We start from the raw sequence: 24,761 nt of genomic DNA, 5'->3' as shown, positions 1-24,761 counted from the left end.
GATATAAGATGATATCATAATATAATATGATATAATATAATATAATATGATATAAGATGATATGATATGATATGATATGATATAAGATGATATAATATAATATGATATGATATGATATATGATATGATATAAGATGATATGATATGATATGATATAATATAATATGATATGATAATATAATATGATATGATATGATATGATATGATATGATATGATAATATAATATGATATGATATGATATGATATGATATGATATGATAATATAATATAATATGATATGATAATATAATATGATATGATATGATATGGTATAATATAATAGGATATGATATGATATAAGATGATATGATAATATAATATGATATAATATAATAGGATATGATATGATATAAGATGATATGATATGATATGATATAAGATGATATGATAATATAATATGATATGATATGATATAAGATGATATGATATGATATGATATAAGATGATATGATAATATAATATGATATGATATGATATAAGATGATATGATATGATATGATATAAGATGATATGATAATATAATATGATATGATATGATATAAGATGATATGATATGATATGATATAAGATGATAATATAATATAATATAATATGATATGATATGATATGAATATATTATATGATATGATATGATATAAGATGATATGATATGATAATATAATATGATATGATATGATATGATATGATATGATATAAGATGATATGATAATATAAGATGATATGATATGATATAAGATGATATGATATGATATGATATGATATGATATAATATAAGATGTTATGATATGATATAAGATGATATAATATGACATGATATAATGTGATATAAGATGATATGATAATATAATATGATATAAGATATGATAATATAATATATGATATGATGATATGATAATATAATATTATATGATATAAGATGATAATATAATATAATATAATATAATATGATATAAGATGATATGATAATATAATATGATATGATATGATATAAGATGATATGATATGATATGATATAATATAAGATGATATGATATAATATAAGATGTTATGATATGATATGATATGATATAAGATGATATGATATGATATAAGATGATATAATATGATATGATATAATGTGATATAAGATGATATGATAATATAATATGATATGATATGATATAAGATGATATCATATGATATGATATAATATAAGATGATATGATATAATATAAGATGTTATGATATGATATGATATAATGTGATATAAGATATGATAATATAATATATGATATGATGATATGATAATATAAGATGATATGATATGATATGATATAAGATGATATGATAATATAATATAATATAATATGATATGATATGATATGATAATATGATATGATATGATATGATATAAGATGATATGATAATATAATATAATATAATATGATATGATATGATGATAAGCAAGCATAATTAAAAAGTATTTAAAAAAATGTTCCCAGCTCGCTGCTGTAGCACCTTCAGTCCTGTAGATGGTGCTACTGTGCGATAAACCCCACAACAGACAGCAGAAGAAGAAGAGGTATTTCCGGGTTGTTTGTTTTGGTCTGTTGTCCTGGTAGCAGCAGTTAGCCTACTTTAGCTTCAGATAATCATGTCGGCTGCGGACGATGACACGGAGCTGAGAGACCTGCTGATCCAGAACCTGGAGAACAGCGGAGTCCTCAACAAGCTGAAGGTCAGACAACACAACGGGCACAGAGCGGAACTTTGTTCCGGTGCCGGGCTGCCGGTTAGCTCCGTGCTAGGCTAACGCTAGCTCATCAGTTAGCATCTTTAAGCTCAGCTCCGCATCTAACTGAGTTTTATGACCTGCGGACGTGTTTTACTGTATGTGGATAATTCAGGGGTTCGGTCTCACTAACTGTTCACTAGTTAACAGCTGCGGGTTAATGATGGAACTAGTTGGAGTGAGTTAATCGATACCGGAAGTGACTTTAGCTGCTCAGAGACGTCAGCTGTGACGTCACAGTGCGTGGAAATAATGGAATTAAGGCGAGACAGTACAGGTGAATAGGGTAATATTTTAAAATAATAGATATCACCATGAAACTTCATCGGTTGATTACTTATACAATTATGAAAAAAAGATGTATTGCAAGTTTTAGAAAGTTGTATGTTTAATTATGCAAATGAGGCATTATCTCATTATATATGCGCACATTTGCATATATTTCAGAATCTAGATCTGAACATATGATAAAGCCAGGTGCAAAATTCTTTTTTCATTTTGTTTACACACAAAATGAAAAGAAAATTACAGAGGGATTTCAGGATATCTGCTTTCATTTCCTAGGAAATCTAAATATACTGCCCAGAGCCTAAAAAACATCAATTTTCGCCATATTTTTTTATTATAACGTCACATAAATCAGGCCAGGAATGATTTATCAACAAATCCTTCTGTAAATATCTTCAGAATACTGCTAAGTGTATAACTGGAAAGTTTGGTGTTAGTAGGTGCTCCATAGGCTGAGATACTGATACTGGAAAAATACAAAAAACTGATTTTGAGAAAACGGCATTTAAAGATTTAAGTAGGGGAATTCATTTTGGTAAATTTGGGCGAAACGTACTGCCGCGATGAAACAAAATGTGATGAAATAAACATTTAATTTATGTTTTGAAATAACACATGTTGAAGGAGCAGACTGGCCCAAAATCTAAAAACTGACCCCTGCATGTAATCTCTGTTTTTGCCGGCCGTGTCTCGCCTTAAGACACAATCTGTGAAAATTCCCTTTAAAAAGGAAAGTTTATGGAGAACCAAGTGAAACAGTGTAATATCGTAATATCTTAAGGCTTTTAAAAAGTTATTTATTTCCGTTTTTATTCCTAAAGAAGCAGTTTTATGATAAATAGATAAATACTTTATTCATCCCAATTTGGGAAATTATTGTGTTGCAGCAGCGTACAGTATAAAATATATGTAAACAATTAAAGGAAAAACAAGCAAATAGAATAGAATAAAAATAGGGAATAAACATTAGCTATAAACAAATCTACAGTATGAAGAGTAGGGTTAATAATAATAATAATAATAATAGTAATAATAATAAACATCAGTAAACTAAATAAAAACAGATTTGTACATTTAACAATAAAGGTAAAAATAAATTTAACTGAGCAGGCTGAACCAATAAGAAATATAGGATATGTGGATAGTTTATATTATATTGTACTATGATGTTATTAGAAAGGTTTTCTTACTTCTGTCCATGTCTTCTAGATTTCCAACTTGGTGTATTTTTCCTGTTAAATAACTTTAATCCCATAAAACAATCCGGTTTTAGTGCAGAATAATTGAACAGAAATCTCAGAAATGTCACTCAGCTCAGGCCAAAAACTGAAAATCTTCACTTTATAATCAGACATGACAAAGGAATTTGTATTTATCTGAGCTTTTAACAGTCCTGGCAGAGCTCTGAGGTCAGCAGATCAGTTTCTGCTGGAAGTGCCCAGGTCAGAATACAAACCCTGGGGTGAGCGAGCCTTTTCCCAAAGCTGCCCCCAGGCTCTGGAATAAGCCCCCCGTCCAGCTGCGTCTTATTTCTGACCTGGGCCTCTTCAGATCCGGGCTAAAAACCTGCTTATTTAGGATGGCTTTAATACCCAGTAGCATGATGACACTTTTATCTTATTTTATCTTATTCGATTTTGTTGTATTTTGTTGCTTTCACTGCTCTTTTATTGTTTTTATTTGTTTTTACTTCTTCTTCTCTTTATTTATTAGCTGCTGTAAAGCACTTTGGTACACCGTATTATTATTATTTATTTATTACTTATTTATTTATTTATTATTTATTTATTATTATTATACTTATTTCTGACCTGGGCCTCTTCAGATCTGGGCTAAAAACCTGCTTATTTAGGATGGCTTTAATACCCAGAAGCATGATGACACTTTTATCTTATTTTATCTCATTTGTTCACTGTTCTTTTATTGTTTTTACTGTTTTTACTTCTTCTTCTCTTTATTTATTACCTGCTGTAAAGCACTTTGGTACACCGTAAGGAATCGTCTGTACAGGGCTGTATAAATAAAGCACATTTAAAGTACATTAAAACAGAGTAGATGTTGTTTCTCTGATGGTTCACCCTCGTTTCTGCGCCTGCAGGCAGAGATGAGGGCAGCAGTGTTCCTGGCCATGGAGGACCAGGACCGACTGGAGGTGAGTCCCGCCGTCCTTCTCCCTTCCTTTCCTCTCTCAGAGGAGCGTGCTGACGGTCTCTGTCGTCCTCAGAACAAAACGCCGCTGATCAACCAGAACCTGAGGAGATGTCTGGACTCCAGAGACGGTGAGCGGCCGCTGCAGTTCCTGTTGGTGGCCACAGGGAGGCGCTGCTGCGCCCTCTGTGGTTTAAACATCTGATGAGTCCCAGGTGGGTTTCCTGACCTGGTTCTGTCCTTCTGCAGGTCGCCTGGTGGCCAGCCTGATCGTGGACTTCCTGCAGGTCTTCAACCTCGACTTCAGCCTCGCCGTGTTCCAGCCGGAGATCAACTCGGTGAGTTTCTGACAGGAGTCATAAATCAGATAAACTCAGCGCCGGGATCTGGAGGCCAGTGTGTGAAAACTGAATTAACTATGACATGATATTTATTTATACTGCAACGATCACAAGATCATGAATCTCCAAGTCAACCAGTTAGAATCTAGGATGGTGTAGCTCCTCCCTCTGGATGGTGGGGCTCCTCCCTCTGGATGTTGTAGCTCCTCCCTCTGGATGGTGGGGCTCCTCCCTCTGGATGTTGTAGCTCCTCCCTCTGGATGGTGGGGCTCCTCCCTCTGGATGTTGTAGCTCCTCCCTCTGGATGGTGTAGCTCCTCCCTCTGGATGTTGTAGCTCCTCCCTCTGGATGGTGTAGCTCCTCCCTCTGGATGTTGTAGCTCCTCCCTCTGGATGATGGAGCTCCTCCCTCTGGATGTTGTAGCTCCTCCCTCTGGATGATGGAGCTCCTCCCTCTGGATGGTGTAGCTCCTCCCTCTGGATGATGGAGCTCCTCCCTCTGGATGGTGTAGCTCCTCCCTCTGGATGGTGGGGCTCCTCCCTCTGGATGTTGTAGCTCCTCCCTCTGGATGGTGGGGCTCCTCCCTCCGGATGTTGGAGCTCCTCCCTCTGGATGTTGTACCTCCTCCCTCTGGATGTTGGAGCTCCTCCCTCTGGATGGTGGGGCTCCTCCCCCCTGATGGTGTAGCTCCTCCCTCTGGATGGTGGGGCTCCTCCCTCCGGATGGTGTAGCTCCTCCCTCTGGATGATGGAGCCCCTCCCTCTGGATGGTGTAGCTCCTCCCTCTGGATGGTGGGGCTCCTCCCTCTGGATGGTGTAGCTCCTCCCTCTGGATGGTGGAGCCCCTCCCTCTGGATGGTGTAGCTCCTCCCTCTGGATGGTGTAGCTCCTCCCTCTGGATGGTGGAGCCCCTCCCTCTGGATGGTGTAGCTCCTCCCTCTGGATGGTGTAGCTCCTCCCTCTGGATGGTGGAGCTCCTCCCTCTGGATGTTGTAGCTCCTCCCTCTGGATGGTGTAGCTCCTCCCTCTGGATGTTGGAGCTCCTCCCTCTGGATGTTGGAGCTCCTCCCTCTGGATGATGGAGCTCCTCCCTCTGGATGGTGGAGCTCTTCCCTCTGGATGGTGTAGCTCCTCCCTCTGGATGTTGTAGCTCCTCCCTCTGGATGATGGAGCTCCTCCCTCTGGATGTTGGAGCTCCTCCCTCTGGATGATGGAGCTCCTCCCTCTGGATGGTGGAGCTCCTCCCTCTGGATGGTGTAGCTCCTCCCTCTGGATGTTGGAGCTCCTCCCTCTGGATGGTGTAGCTCCTCCCTCTGGATGATGGAGCTCCTCCCTCTGGATGGTGTAGCTCCTCCCTCTGGATGGTGTAGCTCCTCCCTCTGGATGTTGGAGCTCCTCCCTCTGGATGGTGTAGCTCCTCCCTCTGGATGGTGGAGCCCCTCCCTCTGGATGTTGTAGCTCCTCCCTCTGGATGATGGAGCTCCTCCCTCTGGATGATGGAGCTCCTCCCTCTGGATGGTGGAGCTCCTCCCTCTGGATGTTGGAGCTCCTCCCCCTGATGTTGTAGCTCCTCCTCCTGTCTCTAAGCCTGAATCTAAGCCTGTCTGGAACCCAGAGGTTCCCAAACCAGTTGCCCTCCTCTCCAGATCCGGTCCACTAAAACCACAAACAGGACCGGTGGGGGGGGGGGCAGAACCGGAGGAGTCCAACAGGCCCCGTAAACCAGAACCACCTTAGAACCTCCAGGTTTCATCAGGACTAAGTTAACCTGGACTGTGTGTCTGCAGCTGAACGGGATGGACGGCCGGGACCTGGTCTGCAGGGAGCTGGGTCTGAGCCCGTCGGACCTGAACCAGAACTCTCCGCTGCTGCTGGAGCTCGTCAGGAGGGGGCGGCACCGGGAGAAGCCCTCCTGCCCCGCTGAGGTGAGACCCTGCTCAGGTGTCCCACAGGTGAGCCGAACAGAACCGGCTCTGTTTCAACAGCAGAGTCACAGCAGGTTCAGGTTTATGTTTTAAAAAGGCAGATCACAGGATGAGTCCATCATCAGGAAGGTTTTAGTTTCATAATGTTCAGCTGTGAAATAATGGAACCGACTCTATGACTTTGGAGATCCGGTTCTGGGGATCTGGGTCACTGAGCGTCAGTAGGAGGCAGAACTCCGGTTTCCTGCTGACTTCTCTGTGTTACACTGAGGCCACTGCTGCCATGCTGTCAGGCTGAAATGTTTCCTCATACGACACGGACACAACCTTGGCGTGTTTAATAAGTTAAACCTCCACGTGGTCTCCTTTGTCTGCGGCGCTCTGCTCTCCTGCGCTGCATCCTTTGTCTCCTGACTCTCTCTGTGAGCTCTTCCAGCCTCCATGTTAGACGCCCCATGTGATCGTCCATGATTAATATCACCATCATGCAGACCATGAACACGGTGGCCTCCCCGCTCTCCATGTTAGCTTCTTGGTGGTGTTTTTTCTTCCCGTCTCTCACCGGGCGCCATCAGCTGGTTAGGACAGGATAAACTCTGGTCAGCAGGTGGCGCTGCAGCTCCACATCACTGCCATCTCTCTCTTCTTCTGTCCTTTGCAGGAACCGTCTCAGAAGCAGATGGCACACGCCCAGAAGAGGTTCGACTCGTACGCCAAGGTGAGTGTGACGCTCTGATGACATCATGCTCACAGGTGACCTGTGGCCAATCACAGGTGACCTGTGGCCAATCACAGGTGATCTGTGGCCAATCACAGGTGATCTGTGGCCAATCACAGGTGACCTGTGGCCAATTACAGGTGACCTGTGGCCAATCACAGGTGACCTGTGGCCAATCACAGGTGATCTGTGGCCAATCACAGGTGATCTGTGGCCAATCACAGGTGACCTGTGGCCAATCACAGGTGACCTGTGGCCAATCACAGGTGATCTGTGGCCAATCACAGGTGATCTGTGGCCAATCACAGGTGATCTGTGGCCAATCACAGATGACCTGTGGCCAATCACAGGTGATCTGTGGCCAATCACAGGTGACCTGTGGCCAATCACAGGTGACCTGTGGCCAATCACAGGTGATCTGCGGCCAATCACAGGTGACCTGTGGCCAATCACAGGTGACCTGTGGCCAATCACAGGTGATCTGTGGCCAATCACAGGTGACCTGTGGCCAATCACAGGTGACCTGTGGCCAATCACAGGTGATCTGTGGCCAATCACAGGTGACCTGTGGCCAATCACAGGTGATCTGTGGCCAATCACAGGTGACCTGTGGCCAATCACAGGTGACCTGTGGCCAATCACAGGTGACCTGCGGCCAATCACAGACGCACGTTTCCTCCCACCTGCAGGATCAGAGCGGCTGCGTCCGAAGAGAAGATCTGAAGAGCGTCTTCACAGATCTGCTCCCGTTGCTGAGCAGGTAGGAAACATCTGGAGCACTTAGAGAGAGCAGCTGTTTCAGATCCTCAGGATCTCCAGGATCTGTCAGGATCTGTCAGGATCTTCAGGATATTTCAGGATCTGTTGGATCTTTAGGATCTGTGAGGATCTTCAGGATCTTTAGGATCTTTAGGATCTGTCAGGATCTTTAGGATCTGTCAGGATCTGTCGGATCTTTAGGATCTGTCAGGATCTGTCAGGATCTTCAGGATATTTCAGGATCTGTCAGGATCTTTAGGATCTGTCAGGATCTGTCACGATCTTTAGGATCTGTCAGGATCTGTCGGATCTTTAGGATCTGTCAGGATCTGTCAGGATCTGTCAGGATCTTTAGGATCTGTGAGGATCTGTCAGGATCTTTAGGATCTGTCAGGATCTGTCAGGATCTTTAGGATCTGTCAGGATCTGTCAGGATCTTCAGGATATTTCAGGATCTGTCAGGATCTTTAGGATCTGTCAGGATCTGTCAGGATCTTTAGGATCTGTCAGGATCTGTCGGATCTTTAGGATCTGTCAGGATCTGTCAGGATCTTCAGGATATTTCAGGATCTGTCAGGATCTTTAGGATCTGTCAGGATCTGTCACGATCTTTAGGATCTGTCAGGATCTGTCGGATCTTTAGGATCTGTCAGGATCTGTCAGGATCTGTCAGGATCTTTAGGATCTGTGAGGATCTTCAGGATCTTTAGGATCTTTAGGATCTTTAGGATCTGTCAGGATCTTTCAGGATCTGTCAGGATCTTTAGGATCTCCAGGATCTTTAGGATCTTTAGGATCTGTCAGGATCTTTAGGATCTCCAGGATCTTTAGGATCTTTAGGAGCTGTCAGGATCTTTAGGATCTCCAGGATCTTTAGGATCTTCAGGATCTTTAGGATCTTTAGGATCTTTAGGATCTGTCAGGATCTGTCAGGATCTGTCAGGATCTGTCAGGATCTGTCAGGATCTTTAGGATCTGTGAGGATCTTCAGGATCTTTAGGATCTGTCAGGATCTTTCAGGATCTGTCAGGATCTTTAGGATCTCCAGGATCTTTAGGATCTTTAGGATCTCCAGGATCTTTAGGATCTCCAGGATCTTTAGGATCTCCAGGATCTTTAGGATCTCCAGGATCTTTAGGATCTTTAGGATCTTTAGGATCTGTCAGGATCTTTAGGATCTCCAGGATCTTTAGGATCTTCAGGATCTTTAGGATCTTTAGGATCTGTCAGGATCTTTAGGATCTCCAGGATCTTTAGGATCTTCAGGATCTTCAGGATCTTTAGGATCTTTAGGATCTGTCAGGATCTTCAGGATCTTTAGGATCTGTCAGGATCTTTAGGATCTGTCAGGATCTTTAGGATCTTCAGGATCTTCAGGATCTTTAGGATCTTTAGGATCTTTAGGGTCTGTCAGGATCTGTCAGGATCTTTAGGATCTCCAGGATCTTGTGTTCTGGAACCAGAACCTGACCCAGATGTTTGTCTCTGCAGGAGCATGTTGGAGCGCTTCATCTCGGATGAGCTCAGAGCTGCAGACAGAAGTTTCTCCAGCAGTAAGTTATCTGAACTCTCTGAACTCTCAGATGTGATCTGCTGAACCACCGAAGGTTCTGACAGATTTCTTCTCTTTGTTCCAGCCGTCGACCTCCAGCTGTTCCAGGGGATGTACCGCCGTCTGTTCAGTCAGTGCCGAAGTGTGGTGAGAGCCTTCTGCCCCGTTTACACTGCTGACCCAAAGCTGCTGTCCATGTCTTAAAGGGACAGTTGGCGAACGTTTCCTCACCGGCTGAGGAGACCCGGACTGCTCCTTTAATGCCTTTCTGTGTCCAACATGCCCCCCCCCCCTGCTCTGTGTGCAGGTGGTCCAGGACTTGGACACCATCCGACCCCAGCAGCAGAGTCCTGAAGACCAGCTCAGCCCCCCGCCCGTCAGTAAGGTGCGTTCAGGTCGCCGGCCTCAGCGTTAATGTGAGTCTGTCTCACTCAGAGGAAACAGAGGCTGTGTTGGAAACCGCATACTTCTCCTACTACTCATACTAACTTTAACTTTAAGTTCCCGGATGCATACTAGATTCTCCTAAATGTTGGGTTCACTTCCTGTTTTCAAAACAAAAGCACCAATTGTATGGTAATGGCTTTCCCTATGATAAAAGGCAACGGGTATTTTATTTTGTGAAAATAACCGGAAGTGCGTTAGCTCACTGCGGCTAGCTTTAGTAGCGCCGAATTCGTGGGAACAAAATTGTAAACAGCCGGTATTTTGTCAGGTTTTCAACACGTTGGGGATCTAAACGACTACTTTCTCTCCTGAAAATGTTCCAAATGTTGCTAAAGTTTACAGAGTTTAGAGCTTAAGAGAAATCAGCTTCAGGCCGGCTGATTTCGGCTCGGGCAGGAGCGAAATGCATTGTGGGTAAACGCTCTGCATACTGTCTGATCGATGAGTATGTAGTATGTAGTATGTAGTATGTAGTATGTAGTATGCAGTATGTAGGATGTAGTATGCAGTATGTAGTATGTAGTATGCAGTATGTAGTATGTAGTATGCAGTATGTAGTATGCAGTATGTAGTATGTAGTATGTAGGATGTAGTATGCAGTATGTAGTATGCAGTATGTAGGATGTAGGATGCAGTGTGTAGTATGCAGTATGTAGGATGTAGTATGCAGTATGCAGTGTGTAGGATGTAGTATGCAGTGTGTAGTATGCAGTATGTAGGATGTAGTATGCAGTATGTAGGATGTAGGATGTAGTATGCAGTGTGTAGGATGTAGGATGCAGTGTGTAGTATGCAGTATGTAGGATGTAGTATGCAGTATGCAGTGTGTAGGATGTAGTATGCAGTGTGTAGTATGCAGTATGTAGGATGTAGTATGCAGTATGCAGTGTGTAGGATGTAGTATGCAGTGTGTAGTGTGTAGGATGTAGTATGCAGTATGCAGTGTGTAGGATGTAGTATGCAGTGTGTAGTATGCAGTATGTAGGATGTAGTATGCAGTATGCAGTGTGTAGTGTGTAGGATGTAGTATGCAGTATGCAGTGTGTAGGATGTAGTATGCAGTATGCAGTGTGTAGGATGTAGTATGCAGTGTGTAGTATGCAGTATGTAGGATGTAGTATGCAGTATGTAGGATGTAGTATGCAGTATGTATTATGCAGTATGCAGTGTGTAGGATGTAGTATGCAGTGTGTAGTATGCAGTATGTAGGATGTAGTATGCAGTGTGTAGGATGTAGTATGCAGTATGTAGTATGCAGTATGTAGGATGTAGTATGCAGTGTGTAGGATGTAGTATGCAGTGTGTAGGATGTAGTATGCAGTGTGTAGGATGTAGTATGCAGTGTGTAGGATGTAGTATGCAGTATGTAGGATGTAGTATGCAGTTTGTAGTATGTAGTATGGAAGTATGCAGTATGTAGTAGGCGGTTTCGAACACAGCCACAGAAGCAGGGTGAGGGTAGATCAGTGACTCTGATCTGAGTCTGAGGTCAGTAATGAGATAAAAGTGTCACATCTGGAGCAGCTGGACCACTCTGGGGTCTGTGACCCCCTGCTGTGTGTTGGATCAAAGAACCAGTCCAACAGCACTGTGCAGCTGACAGTCGGTGTTCCTGTTGTGCACAGATCCCCAGGTATAGAGGCCCGAGGCGTCAGGCTGCAGCCAAGGTAACGCCGTGAGGAGCAGAGGGCGGAGCTTCATGCTAACACTTTGAAATAAACCTCAGCTGAGTTCACTAACTCCCACCTTCAGACTTCATCTGTTTGTTCCTCCACCGTCTGTCCGGTTTCTGGATTCTAACAGAGTGAAACTCAAGTGGTGACGTTTCAGAGCAGCAGTCAGTGATGGAAATCACTAGGCCTGTGTTCGAAACCACATGCTACATGCTACATGCTACATACTACATGCTACATGCTACATGCTACATACTACATGCTACATGCTACATACTACATGCTACATACTACATGCTACATGCTACATGCTACATACTACATGCTACATGCTACATACTACATCCTACATACTGCATACTCATCGATCAGCCAGTATGCAGAGCGTTTACCCACAATGCATTTCGCTCCTGCCCGAGCCGAAATCAGCCGGCCTGAAGCTGATTTCCCTTAAGCTCTAAACTCTGTAAACTTTAGCAACATTTGAAACATTTTCAGGTGAGAAAGTAGTCGTTTAGATCCCCAACGTGTTGAAAACCTGACAAAATACCGGCTGCTTACAATTTTGTTCCCACGAATTCGGCGCTACTAAAGCTAGCCGCAGTGAGCAACGCACTTCCGGTTATTTTCACAAAATAAAATACCCGTTGCCTTTTATCATAGGGAAAGCCATTACCATACAATTGGTGCTTTTGTTTTGAAAACAGGAAGTGAACCTACCCTCGCTGTAGCTAGCTTGAAACTGCCGTTTTGACAGGAAATGACGATCGGCGATGTCACGTTACGTTGCATCCTGGGTAGTTTGAGTATGAGTAGTTACCTCATGATGCATACCCAACATTTAGGAGAATCTAGTATGCATCCGGGGACTTCTGCTTACTCAAACTCGCATACTAACTCAGAAAGTTAGTTGGAGTAGAAGGAGTAGTATGTGGTTTGGAACACAGCCAGGGAACCAGCTGCCTCCACCCGCTCCTCTTCCTCCTCTTCATCATCTCCTGCCGCTGTGAACGTTTCTCCTGACCTTGTGTCATGTTGCTCAGGACTCGGAGCGCGCGCTCTCTCTGGGTAAAGCAGAGCTCCAGCAGCAGACGGCCAACAGCAGAACCTCCGCCTCAGCTGTGAGGAAGGAGCAGCTGGACCTGGACCTGGAGGCGGAGGAGGAGGGCGACCCGGACGAGGGGGACTCGTTCTTCGACGACCCGCTGCCCAAACCACAGAAGACATACGGCTGGTGAGGACGTTTGGTTTCTGCTCCACGTGTTTTATTCTTAGTTCTGAACAGAAAGTCTGAACAGAAAGGCAGATTTACAGCCGCGTTTAGAGGCCGAATCAGCACAAAGCTGCAGCATTTCAGCAAACTGTACCAGAAAAACTGCAGAAAATAGGTAAAAATCTCCTCAATACAATGAAAATATTTCTGAGCTAAATGTCCCACAGATGTGAGCTAAATGTCCCAGAGATGTGAGCTAAATGTCCCAGAGATGTGAGCTAAATGTCCCAGAGATGTGAGCTAAATGTCCCAGAGATGTGAGCTAAATGTCCCAAAGATGTGAGCTAAATGTCCCACAGATGTGAGCTAAATGTCCCAGAGATGTGAGCTAAATGTCCCAGAGATGTGAGCTAAATGTCCCACATATGTGAGCTAAATGTCCCAGAGATGTGAGCTAAATGTCCCACATATGTGAGCTAAATGTCCCACATATGTGAGCTAAATGTCCCACATATGTGAGCTAAATGTCCCAGAGATGTGAGCTAAATGTTCCACAGATGTGAGCTAAATGTCCCAGAGATGTGAGCTAAATGTCCCAGAGATGTGAGCTAAATGTCCCAGAGATGTGAGCTAAATGTCCCAAAGATGTGAGCTAAATGTCCCACAGATGTGAGCTAAATGTCCCACATATGTGAGCTAAATGTCCCACATATGTGAGCTAAATGTCCCACAGATGTGAGCTAAATGTCCCACAGATGTGAGCTAAATGTCCCACAGATGTGAGCTAAATGTCCCACAGATGTGAGCTAAATGTCCCCACAGATGTGAGCTAAATGCCCCCACAGATGTGAGCTAAATGTCCCCACAGATGTGAGCTAAATGTCCCACAGATGTGAGCTAAATGTCCCACAGATGTGAGCTAAATGTCCCACAGATGTGAGCTAAATGTCCCCACAGATGTGAGCTAAATGTCCCAGAGATGTGAGCTAAATGTCCCCACAGATGTGAGCTAAATGTCCCCACAGATGTGAGCTAAATGTCCCAGAGATGTGAGCTAAATGTCCCAGAGATGTGAGCTAAATGTCCCAGAGATGTGAGCTAAATGTCCCCACAGATGTGAGCTAAATGTCCCACAGATGTGAGCTAAATGTCCCCACAGATGTGAGCTAAATGTCCCAGAGATGTGAGCTAAATGTCCCAGAGATGTGAGCTAAATGTCCCACAGATGTGAGCTAAATGTCCCCACAGATGTGAGCTAGATGTGAGCTAAATGTCCCCACAGATGTGAGCTAAATGTCCCCACAGATGTGAGCTAAATGTCCCCACAGATGTGAGCTAAATGTCCCCACAGATGTGAGCTAAATGTCCCAGACATGGTCCTACATCCTGGATGAGCTGCAGTTTATGAACTCAGGGTATAAAGAGTAGAACAGACCTGAATGTTGTCCTCTGTGTCTCTCTGCTGCCTCTGAAGTCAAAGCTCTCCGATCGGAGAACAGGACTCTTCAGAGAGGACCAACAGTAAGAAAGAGTGAGTATCACACCGGAGACACCAGAAGGAAAGGTGTTTGTTCCTTCTTCTTCTTCTTCTTCTTCTTCTTCTTCTTCTTCTTCTTCTTCTTTGTGGTTGTGCTGCACAGTTGGTCTCACCTGTCTGTCCTCCACCTGTCTGTCCTCCACCTGTCTGTCCTCTACCTGTCTGTCCTCTACCTGTCTGTCCTTCACCTGTCCTCCCTGTAGCGCCGCCCCTCTGAGGGAGGAGAGTCTCTCTGCGCCCGCTGTCTCCCCCATGAGACGAGGCCAAAGCCTCAGCGAGTGAGTGTGAACATCCAATCAGACGTCAGATTTCAGCATGATGTCAGACTGTTAATACAACACCTCGATGTAAACGATCAGCTTCGATGCTTCGTTACTTTGTTACTTCGATGCTTCAATGCTTCGTTACTTCGATACTTCGTTGCTTTGATACTTCGTTGCTTTGATACTTCGTTGCTTTGATACTTCGTTGCTTTGATACTTCGTTGCTTCGATACTTCGTTACTTCGATACTTCATTGCTTCGATACTTCGATACTTCGTTGCTTTGATGCTTCGTTACTTCGATGCTTCGTTGCTTCGATGCTTCGTTACTTCGATGCTTCGTTGCTTTGAGACTTCGTTGCTTTGATACTTCGTTGCTTCGATGCTTCGTTGCTTCGATACTTCGATACTTCGTTGCTTTGATACTTTGATACTTCGTTGCTTTGATACTTCGTTGCTTTGATGCTTCGTTGCTTTGATGCTTCGTTGCTTCGATGCTTCGTTACTTCGATGCTTCGTTACTTCGATGCTTCGTTGCTTCGATACTTCGATACTTCGTTGCTTTGATACTTTGATACTTCGTTGCTTTGATACTTCGTTGCTTTGATGCTTCGTTGCTTTGATGCTTCGTTGCTTCGATGCTTCGTTACTTCGATGCTTCGTTACTTCGATGCTTCGTTACTTCGTTGCTTCGATGCTTCGTTACTTCGATGCTTCGTTGCTTCGTTGCTTCGATACTTCGTTGCTTCGTTGCTTTGATACTTCGTTGCTTTGATACTTCGTTGCTTTGATACTTCGTTGCTTTGATACTTCGTTGCTTTGATACTTCGTTGCTTTGATGCTTCGTTGCTTTGTTACTTCGATGCTTTCGATGCTTCGTTACTTCGATACTTCGTTGCTTCGATGCTTCAATGCTTCGTTACTTCGATACTTCGTTACTTCGATGCTTCAATGCTTCGTTACTTCGATACTTCGTTGCTTCGATACTTCGTTGCTTCGATACTTCGTTGCTTTGATACTTCGTTGCTTTGATACTTCGTTGCTTCGATACTTCGTTGCTTCGATACTTCGTTGCTTCGATACTTCGTTGCTTCGATACTTCGTTGCTTCGATACTTCGTTGCTTTGATGCTTCGTTGCTTTGATGCTTCGTTACTTCGATGCTTCGTTGCTTCGATGCTTCGTTGCTTCGATGCTTCGTTGCTTCGATGCTTCGTTGCTTTGAGACTTCGTTGCTTTGATACTTCGTTGCTTCGATACTTCGTTGCTTCGTTGCTTCGATGCTTCGTTGCTTCGATACTTCGATACTTCGTTGCTTTGATACTTCGTTGCTTTGATGCTTCGTTGCTTTGATGCTTCGTTGCTTCGATGCTTCGTTACTTCGATGCTTCGTTACTTCGATACTTCGTTGCTTCGTTGCTTCGTTGCTTCGATACTTCGTTGCTTCGTTGCTTTGATACTTCGTTGCTTTGATACTTCGTTGCTTTGATACTTCGTTGCTTTGATGCTTCGTTGCTTCGTTACTTCGATGCTTTCGATGCTTCGTTACTTCGATACTTCGATGCTTCGATGCTTCGTTACTTCGCTGCTTCGATGCTTCGATACTTTGTTGCTTCGTTGCTTCGATACTTCGTTGCTTCGATACTTCGATACTTCGTTGCTTTGATACTTCGTTGCTTTGATACTTCGTTGCTTTGATACTTCGTTGCTTCGATACTTCGATACTTCGTTGCTTCGATACTTCGTTGCTTTGATACTTCGTTGCTTTGATGCTTCGTTGCTTTGATGCTTCGTTGCTTCGATGCTTCGTTACTTCGATGCTTCGTTACTTCGATGCTTCGTTACTTCGTTGCTTCGATGCTTCGTTACTTCGATGCTTCGTTGCTTCGTTGCTTCGATACTTCGTTGCTTCGTTGCTTTGATACTTCGTTGCTTTGATACTTCGTTGCTTTGATACTTCGTTGCTTTGATACTTCGTTGCTTTGATACTTCGTTGCTTTGATGCTTCGTTGCTTTGTTACTTCGATGCTTTCGATGCTTCGTTACTTCGATACTTCGTTGCTTCGATGCTTCAATGCTTCGTTACTTCGATACTTCGTTACTTCGATGCTTCAATGCTTCGTTACTTCGATACTTCGTTGCTTCGATACTTCGTTGCTTCGATACTTCGTTGCTTTGATACTTCGTTGCTTTGATACTTCGTTGCTTCGATACTTCGTTGCTTCGATACTTCGTTGCTTCGATACTTCGTTGCTTCGATACTTCGTTGCTTCGATACTTCGTTGCTTTGATGCTTCGTTGCTTTGATGCTTCGTTACTTCGATGCTTCGTTGCTTCGATGCTTCGTTGCTTCGATGCTTCGTTGCTTCGATGCTTCGTTGCTTTGAGACTTCGTTGCTTTGATACTTCGTTGCTTCGATACTTCGTTGCTTCGTTGCTTCGATGCTTCGTTGCTTCGATACTTCGATACTTCGTTGCTTTGATACTTCGTTGCTTTGATGCTTCGTTGCTTTGATGCTTCGTTGCTTCGATGCTTCGTTACTTCGATGCTTCGTTACTTCGATACTTCGTTGCTTCGTTGCTTCGTTGCTTCGATACTTCGTTGCTTCGTTGCTTTGATACTTCGTTGCTTTGATACTTCGTTGCTTTGATACTTCGTTGCTTTGATGCTTCGTTGCTTCGTTACTTCGATGCTTTCGATGCTTCGTTACTTCGATACTTCGATGCTTCGATGCTTCGTTACTTCGCTGCTTCGATGCTTCGATACTTTGTTGCTTCGTTGCTTCGATACTTCGTTGCTTCGATACTTCGATACTTCGTTGCTTTGATACTTCGTTGCTTTGATACTTCGTTGCTTTGATACTTCGTTGCTTCGATACTTCGATACTTCGTTGCTTCGATACTTCGTTGCTTTGATACTTCGTTGCTTTGATACTTCGTTGCTTTGATACTTCGTTGCTTTGATGCTTCGTTGCTTCGATGCGTCGTTGCTTCGATGCTTCGTTACTTCGATGCTTCGTTACTTCGATACTTCGTTGCTTCGTTGCTTCGATACTTCGTTGCTTCGTTGCTTTGATACTTCGTTGCTTTGATACTTCGTTGCTTTGATACTTCGTTGCTTTGATGCTTCGTTGCTTTGTTACTTCGATGCTTTCGATGCTTCGTTACTTCGATACTTCGTTGCTTCGATGCTTCAATGCTTCGTTACTTCGATACTTCGTTACTTCGATGCTTCAATGCTTCGATACTTCGTTGCTTTGATACTTCGTTGCTTTGATACTTCGTTGCTTTGATACTTCGTTGCTTCGATACTTCGTTGCTTCGATACTTCGTTGCTTCGATACTTCGTTACTTCGATACTTCATTGCTTCGATACTTCGTTGCTTTGATACTTCGTTGCTTCGATACTTCGTTGCTTCGATACTTCGTTACTTCGATACTTCGTTGCTTCGATACTTCGTTGCTTTGATGCTTCGTTGCTTCGATGCTTCGTTACTTCGATGCTTCGTTGCTTCGATGCTTCGTTACTTCGATGCTTCGTTGCTTTGAGACTTCGTTGCTTTGATACTTCGTTGCTTCGATACTTCGTTGCTTCGTTGCTTCGATGCTTCGTTGCTTCGATACTTCGTTGCTTTGATACTTTGATACTTCGTTGCTTTGATGCTTCGTTGCTTTGATGCTTCGTTGCTTTGATGCTTCGTTGCTTTGATGCTTCGTTACTTCGATGCTTCGTTACTTCGATGCTTCGTTGCTTCGTTGCTTTGATACTTCGTTGCTTTGATACTTCGTTGCTTTGATACTTCGTTGCTTCGATGCTTCGATACTTCGTTACTTCGATACTTCGATGCTTCAATGCTTCGTTACTTCGCTGCTTCGATGCTTCGATGCTTCGTTGCTTCGATACTTCGTTGCTTCGATACTTCGATACTTCGTTGCTTTGATACTTCGTTGCTTTGATACTTCGTTGCTTCGATACTTCGATACTTCGTTGCTTTGATACTTCGTTGCTTTGATACTTCGATGCTTCGATGCTTCGTTGCTTCGATACTTCGTTGCTTCGATACTTCGATACTTCGTTGCTTTGATACTTCGTTGCTTTGATACTTCGATGCTTCATTACTTCGATACTTCGTTGCTTTGATACTTCGTTGCTTTGATGCTTCGTTGCTTTGTTACTTCGATGCTTTCGATGCTTCGTTACTTCGATACTTCGATGCTTCGATACTTCGTTGCTTCGATACTTCGTTGCTTCGATACTTCGATACTTCGTTGCTTTGATACTTCGTTGCTTTGATACTTCGTTGCTTCGATACTTCGATACTTCGTTGCTTTGATACTTCGTTGCTTTGATACTTCGATACTTCGTTGCTTTGATACTTCGTTGCTTTGATGCTTCGTTACTTCGTTACTTCGCTGCTTCGATGCTTCGATACTTTGTTGCTTCGATGCTTCGTTACTTCGCTGCTTCGATGCTTCGATACTTCGTTGCTTCGATACTTTTTTGCTTCGATGCCTCGATGCTTCGTTACTTCGTTGCTTCGATACTTCGTTGCTTCAATACTTCAATGCTTCGATACTTCGTTGCTTCGATACTTTGTTGCTTTGATGCCTCGATGCTTAGATACTTCAATGTTTCGTTGCTTTGATACTTCGCTGCTTCGATACTTCGTTGCTTCGATACTTTTTTGCTTCGATGCTTCGTTACTTCGCTGCTTCGATGCTTCGTTGCTTCGATACTTTGTTGCTTCGATGCCTCGATGCTTCGTTACTTCGATGCTTCGATGCTTCAATGCTTCGTTGCTTCATTGCTTCGATACTTCGTTGCTTCGATACTTTGTTGCTTCGATGCCTCGATGCTTCGATACTTCGATGTTTTCGATGCTTCGTTACTTCGATACTTCGATGCTTCGTTACTTCGATGCTTCAATGCTTCGTTACTTCGCTGCTTCGATGCTTTGTTGCTTCGATACTTCGTTGCTTCGATGCCTCGATACTTCGATGTTTTCTATGCTTCGTTACTTCGATGCCTCGATGCTTCGTTACTTCGATGCTTCATTGCTTCGATACTTCGTTGCTTCGATGCCTCGATGCTTTGATACTTTGATGTTTTCGATGCTTCAATGCTTCGATGCTTCGTTGCTTCGATACTTCGTTGCTTCAATACTTCAATGCTTCGATACTTCGTTGCTTCGATACTTTGTTGCTTTGATGCCTCGATGCTTCGATACTTCGTTGCTTCAATACTTCAATGCTTCGATACTTCGTTGCTTCGATACTTCGTTGCTTCAATACTTCAATGCTTCGATACTTCGTTGCTTCGATACTTCGTTGCTTCAATACTTCAATGCTTCGATACTTCGTTGCTTCGATACTTCCTTGCTTAGATGCTTCGATGCTTCGATACTTCGATGTTTCATTGCTTCGATGTTTCGTTGCTTCGATACTTTAATGCTTAGATGCGTCGATGCTTCGATACTTCGATGTTTCATTGCTTCGATGTTTCGTTGCTTTGATACTTCCTTGCTTAGATGCTTCGATGCTTCGATACTTCGATGTTTCATTGCTTCGATGTTTCGTTGCTTCGATACTTCCTTGCTTTGTTGCTTCGATGCTTCGTTACTTCGATGCTTCAATGCTTCGTTACTTCGCTGCTTCGATGCTTTGTTGCTTCGATACTTCGTTGCTTCGATGCCTCTGCTTCGATACTTCGATGTTTTCGATGCTTCGTTACTTCGATGCCTCGATGCTTCGTTACTTCGATGCTTCATTGCTTCGATACTTCGTTGCTTCGATGCCTCGATGCTTTGATACTTCGATGCTTCGATGCTTCGTTGCTTCGATACTTCGTTGCTTTGATACTTCGTTGCTTCAATACTTCGATACTTCGTTGCTTCGATACTTTGTTGCTTTGATGCCTCGATGCTTCGATACTTCGTTGCTTCAATACTTCAATGCTTCGATACTTCGTTGCTTCAATACTTCAATGCTTCGATACTTCGTTGCTTCGATACTTCGTTGCTTCAATACTTCAATGCTTCGATACTTCGTTGCTTCGATACTTTGTTGCTTTGATGCCTCGATGCTTAGATACTTCAATGTTTCGTTGCTTCGATACTTCCTTGCTTAGATGCTTCGATGCTTCGATACTTCGATGTTTCATTGCTTCGATGTTTCGTTGCTTTGATACTTCCTTGCTTAGATGCTTCGATGCTTCGATACTTCGATGTTTCATTGCTTCGATGTTTCGTTGCTTCGATGCTTCGATGCTTAGATGTTTCATTGCTTCGATGTTTCGTTGCTTCGATACTTCCTTGCTTTGTTGCTTCGATGCTTCGATGCTTAGATGCGTCGATGCCTCCTTTTTCACACGGACAGTTATTACTGTCGCACAACGTGCACACGCACATGCTGCGTTTGTAGCAGCTTGATTTGTCTTTTTTATTTTTTAAATAGTTATTTTTTGCAAAGGTATTTTTTTATCCGATTAATCGACTTATTGGAATAATTGATCACCTAAATGATGATTTTCTGCATCGATGCTGATCGGAGCCGATTAAAAAGGAGCTAATACCTGCTGTTCCATGGTCCTGTGATCAATATCAGGAATAACTGTGGCCACGAGCTGATTGATAATGTAAATGCTCCTCTTTTTAAAAGGTAATAATCCGATCGATAGGAAACTAGATTACCTAAAGAACGTGAACTCGGCTGCCACAGATCAATCGCCCTCTGACTGGATGATCGATCGATGGGCCGTCTGATTGATTGCTGTGGGTTTCCCAGCATGCAGCGGGCACGAACACAGCAGCCTCTGTGGTGTCAGAGTTGCTCGGCGGCGGCGGCCTCAGGGACGCCTGTAACACGGTCAGATTACACTTCGCCGCCGGCTCCATGAAACTTTAACGATGAGAGAGGAGAACTGGCCGAGCAGCTCAGAGCTTTCCTGACATTAAAGACTCCTGAAGGTGTTCCTGACAGCTGAATGCACTCACTGTCTCCTCCTCTTCCTCTTCCTCCTCTTCTTCCTCTTCTTCTTCTTCTTCCTCCTCTTTTTCCTCCTCTTCCTCCTCCTCCTCTTCCTCTTTCTCTTCTTCTTCTTCTTCTTCTTCTTCTTCTTCTTCTTCTTCAGCCTCTCGGTCCTGGACGATCCCGCCTCTGACCACGGCTCTGAGCTCAGGTGAGCTGCAGGTGTGCAGGACCAAATCAGCCTGAAACCAAACCGAACTTCCTGTAAAAGCTGCTGTTTTCTAGTCTTTAAAGCTGCTGTTTTTTTTTTACTCTTTTTAGCCTTTATTTAGCCGGAATAAAAGATAAAACTGCTAAGATCTAACTTCCTTAAAGCTGAGCTGCAGCTTCAGTCCGTTCCTACAGATGTTTCGCAGCGTAGGACACAGCTGGAATAAACTAATTTCTGTTTGGTTGATAGATAGATAGATAGATAGATAGATAGATAGATAGATAGTACTTTATTCATCCCAATTTGGGAAATTATTGTGTTGCAGCAGTAGCGTACATTTAACAAGCAAATAGAATAGAATTAGAATAGAAATAGAATAAAAATAGGGAATAAACATTAGCTATATACAAATCTACAGTATGAAGAGTAGGGTAAATAATAATAATAATAATAATGAACATCAGTAAACTAAATAAACTAAATAAAATAAAAACAGATTTGTACATTTAACAATAATAAAAGTAAAAATAAATTTAACTGAGCAGACTGAACCAAAAAGAAATATGGGGTATATGGATAATTTACATTATATTGTACTATGATGATATTTGTGCAAATGTTATTAGTGATAAGTTGAGTTAAGTGATTAATGAAGTTTTAAAGCTCAAACTTTACTGAATAAGTTAAGTTGAACCTGTTAAGAATCCCTTCTGCTCCACAGGAAGCTGGAGACCCCGGGGACCAGGGGAGCTCCAGTGGGGTCCCAGTCTGACACCCAGAGGCCAGGAAGCAGCTCGTCGGAGCCGATCCACAGCAGGAACGGTCAGTGTCAGACCTCATCATAGGGAAAGCCATTACCATACAATTGGTGCTTTTGTTTTGAAAACAGGAAGTGAACCTACCCTCGTTGTAGCTAGCTTGAAACTGCCGTTTTGACAGGAAATGACGATCGGCGACGTCACGTTACGTTGCATCTTGGGTAGTTTGAGTATGAGTAGTAACCTCATGATGCATACCCAACATTTAGGAGAATCTAGTATGCATCCGGGAACTTCTGCTTACTCAAACTCGCATACTAACTCAGAAAGTTAGTAGGAGTAGTAGGAGAAGTATGCGGTTTGGAACACAGCCAGGGAACCAGCTGCCTCCACCCGCTCCTCTTCATCATCTCCTGCCGCTGTGAACGTTTCAGCTGATCTGAGGCTTTCTGGGAGTTTGTTCCAGACATGTGGAGCATAGAAGCTGAACGCAGCTCCTCCATGTCTGGTTCTGACTCTGGGAACTGATGGAAGACCGGATCCAGATGACCTGAGGGGTCTGGAAGGTTCATACTGGGTCAGGAGGTCCCTGATGCATTCTGGTCCTGGACCATTCAGAGCTTTATAGAGCAGCATCAGAACTTTAAAGTCTATCCTCTGATGGACAGGCAGCCGGTGTAAAGACCTCAGAGCCCATCAGTCCTCCAGAACCCGGCTCGGATATTTTGATGCTTCCATACTTCGTTGCTTCGTTGCTTCGTTGCTTCGTTACTTCGTTGCTTCAATACTTCGTTACTTCGTTGCTTCAATACTTCGTTACTTCGTTGCTTCAATGCTTCGTTGCTTCGTTACTTCGTTGCTTCAATACTTCGTTACTTCGTTGCTTCAATACTTCGTTGCTTCGTTACTTCGTTGCTTCGTTACTTCGTTGCTTCAATACTTCGTTACTTCGTTGCTTCAATACTTCGTTGCTTCGTTACTTCGTTGCTTCAATACTTCGTTGCTTCGTTGCTTCGTTACTTCGTTGCTTCAATACTTCGTTACTTCGTTGCTTCAATACTTCGTTACTTCGTTGCTTCGTTACTTCGTTGCTTCGTTACTTCGTTGCTTCAATACTTCGTTACTTCGTTGCTTCGTTGCTTCGTTACTTCGTTGCTTCAATACTTCGTTGCTTCGTTACTTCGTTGCTTCGTTGCTTCGTTGCTTCAATACTTCGTTACTTCGTTGCTTCAATACTTCGTTACTTCGTTGCTTCGTTACTTCGTTGCTTCAGAACCCGGCTCGGTCCATCAGTTCTAACCCACCTTTCTGTCCTGCAGGAGCGGTCAGAGATCAGGGCGTCAGAGCTCAGAGCGACCGGTCGGCCTCCCTGCACCTAGGTAGGTTCATGTTCCCGTTAACAGCGGCTGTTTGAATAAAGTTGGGTTGAAGGGAATCTTTTCTGCTAGATCTCAGACTGATGTTTCTGTTTCTGTTTCCTCAGACGACGACGTGGAATACGACGACGACTTTAACAGGTACAGAGCGTCTCCAGCTGTGAGCAGATGTTGACGAGCAGATGTTAAACCCGACTCTCTGTTTCAGCCACCGGTCGGACCTCTCCAAGAGCGAGCTGAGCATCGGCGAGGAGATCGAGGAGGTTTCCATCGAGGGTCCGGACCGCAGCGATAAGGTGATGATGCGTCCGTAAGGGGCGGGGCCTGTGAGGGGCGGAGCCGGCCGCCTCCCTCAGACACTCAATCCGCTGCTGTTGTTTTTCAGTTCGATGAAACCACGCAGGACTTGAGCGTCTCGCAGCTCAGCCAGAGCCACGCCGCCGACTACATGGAGGACGTGGCCTGAATCCCCCATCATGCACCTCTTCCTATTTAAGTCTGTATTTAAGTTTCAGTGAACCAATAAACGCGTTTGTTTCTCAGAGCTGACGTGCTGTTATTCACCGAGGTTCTGTTGGTCTGTGGGGGGGGGGGGCGGAGCCTGTGAGGGGGCGGAGCCTGTGAGGGGGAGGGGCCTGTGAGGGGGAGGAGTCTGTGAGGGGGCGGAGTCTGTGAGAGGAGGAGTCTGTGAGGGGGAGGAGTCTGTGAGAGGGAGGAGCCTGTGAGGGGAGGAGTCTGTGAGGGGGAGGAGTCTACGAGGGGGTGGAGCCTGTGAGGGG

General features: G+C 43.8%; 1 protein-coding gene across 5 annotated transcripts; it reads left to right on the top strand.

Annotated features, from left to right (window-relative positions):
* The first annotated feature begins 1,485 nt into the window (after nucleotides 1-1,485).
* cep43 (centrosomal protein 43) lies at nucleotides 1,486-24,526 on the top strand. 5 transcript variants are annotated; one of them, XM_075459251.1, is made up of 20 exons: nucleotides 1,486-1,756; nucleotides 4,197-4,250; nucleotides 4,323-4,377; nucleotides 4,496-4,584; nucleotides 6,374-6,511; nucleotides 7,173-7,229; nucleotides 7,919-7,989; nucleotides 9,480-9,541; nucleotides 9,626-9,687; nucleotides 9,848-9,925; nucleotides 11,613-11,654; nucleotides 12,704-12,894; nucleotides 14,348-14,404; nucleotides 14,614-14,688; nucleotides 21,801-21,848; nucleotides 22,570-22,670; nucleotides 23,926-23,985; nucleotides 24,090-24,123; nucleotides 24,191-24,278; nucleotides 24,368-24,526. In XM_075459251.1, the coding sequence occupies exons 1-20, from the start codon at nucleotides 1,673-1,675 to the stop codon at nucleotides 24,446-24,448; spliced, it is 1,527 nt and encodes a 508-aa protein (XP_075315366.1). In that variant the 5' UTR covers nucleotides 1,486-1,672; the 3' UTR covers nucleotides 24,449-24,526. The 5 variants fall into 5 exon arrangements, with proteins under 5 accessions (XP_075315366.1, XP_075315368.1, XP_075315370.1 ...); XM_075459253.1 differs by lacking the exon at nucleotides 14,614-14,688 and having other exon boundaries at nucleotides 1,487-1,756; XM_075459252.1 differs by lacking the exon at nucleotides 11,613-11,654 and having other exon boundaries at nucleotides 1,489-1,756.
* Nucleotides 24,527-24,761: the final 235 nt, after the last annotated feature.

The sequence above is a fragment of the Odontesthes bonariensis genome, chromosome 24, assembly GCF_027942865.1.
Source record: "Odontesthes bonariensis isolate fOdoBon6 chromosome 24, fOdoBon6.hap1, whole genome shotgun sequence".
Taxonomy (NCBI): Eukaryota; Metazoa; Chordata; class Actinopteri; order Atheriniformes; family Atherinopsidae; genus Odontesthes; species Odontesthes bonariensis.
Note: the sequence above shows the minus strand (reverse complement) of the source record. Positions and strands in the feature narration are given on the sequence as shown.

What these genes read in the sequence shown, in the direction of transcription:
- cep43 (XM_075459251.1), top strand. Translation starts at nt 1,673, where the DNA reads ATGTCGGCTGCGGACGATGACACGGAGCTGAGAGACCTGCTGATCCAG. An exon ending in AGGACCAGGACCGACTGGAG is followed by an intron (nt 4,251 to 4,322) that starts GTGAGTCCCGCC and finishes TGTCGTCCTCAG; the next exon opens with AACAAAACGCCGCTGATCAA. An exon ending in GTCCGGACCGCAGCGATAAG is followed by an intron (nt 24,279 to 24,367) that starts GTGATGATGCGT and finishes GTTGTTTTTCAG; the next exon opens with TTCGATGAAACCACGCAGGA.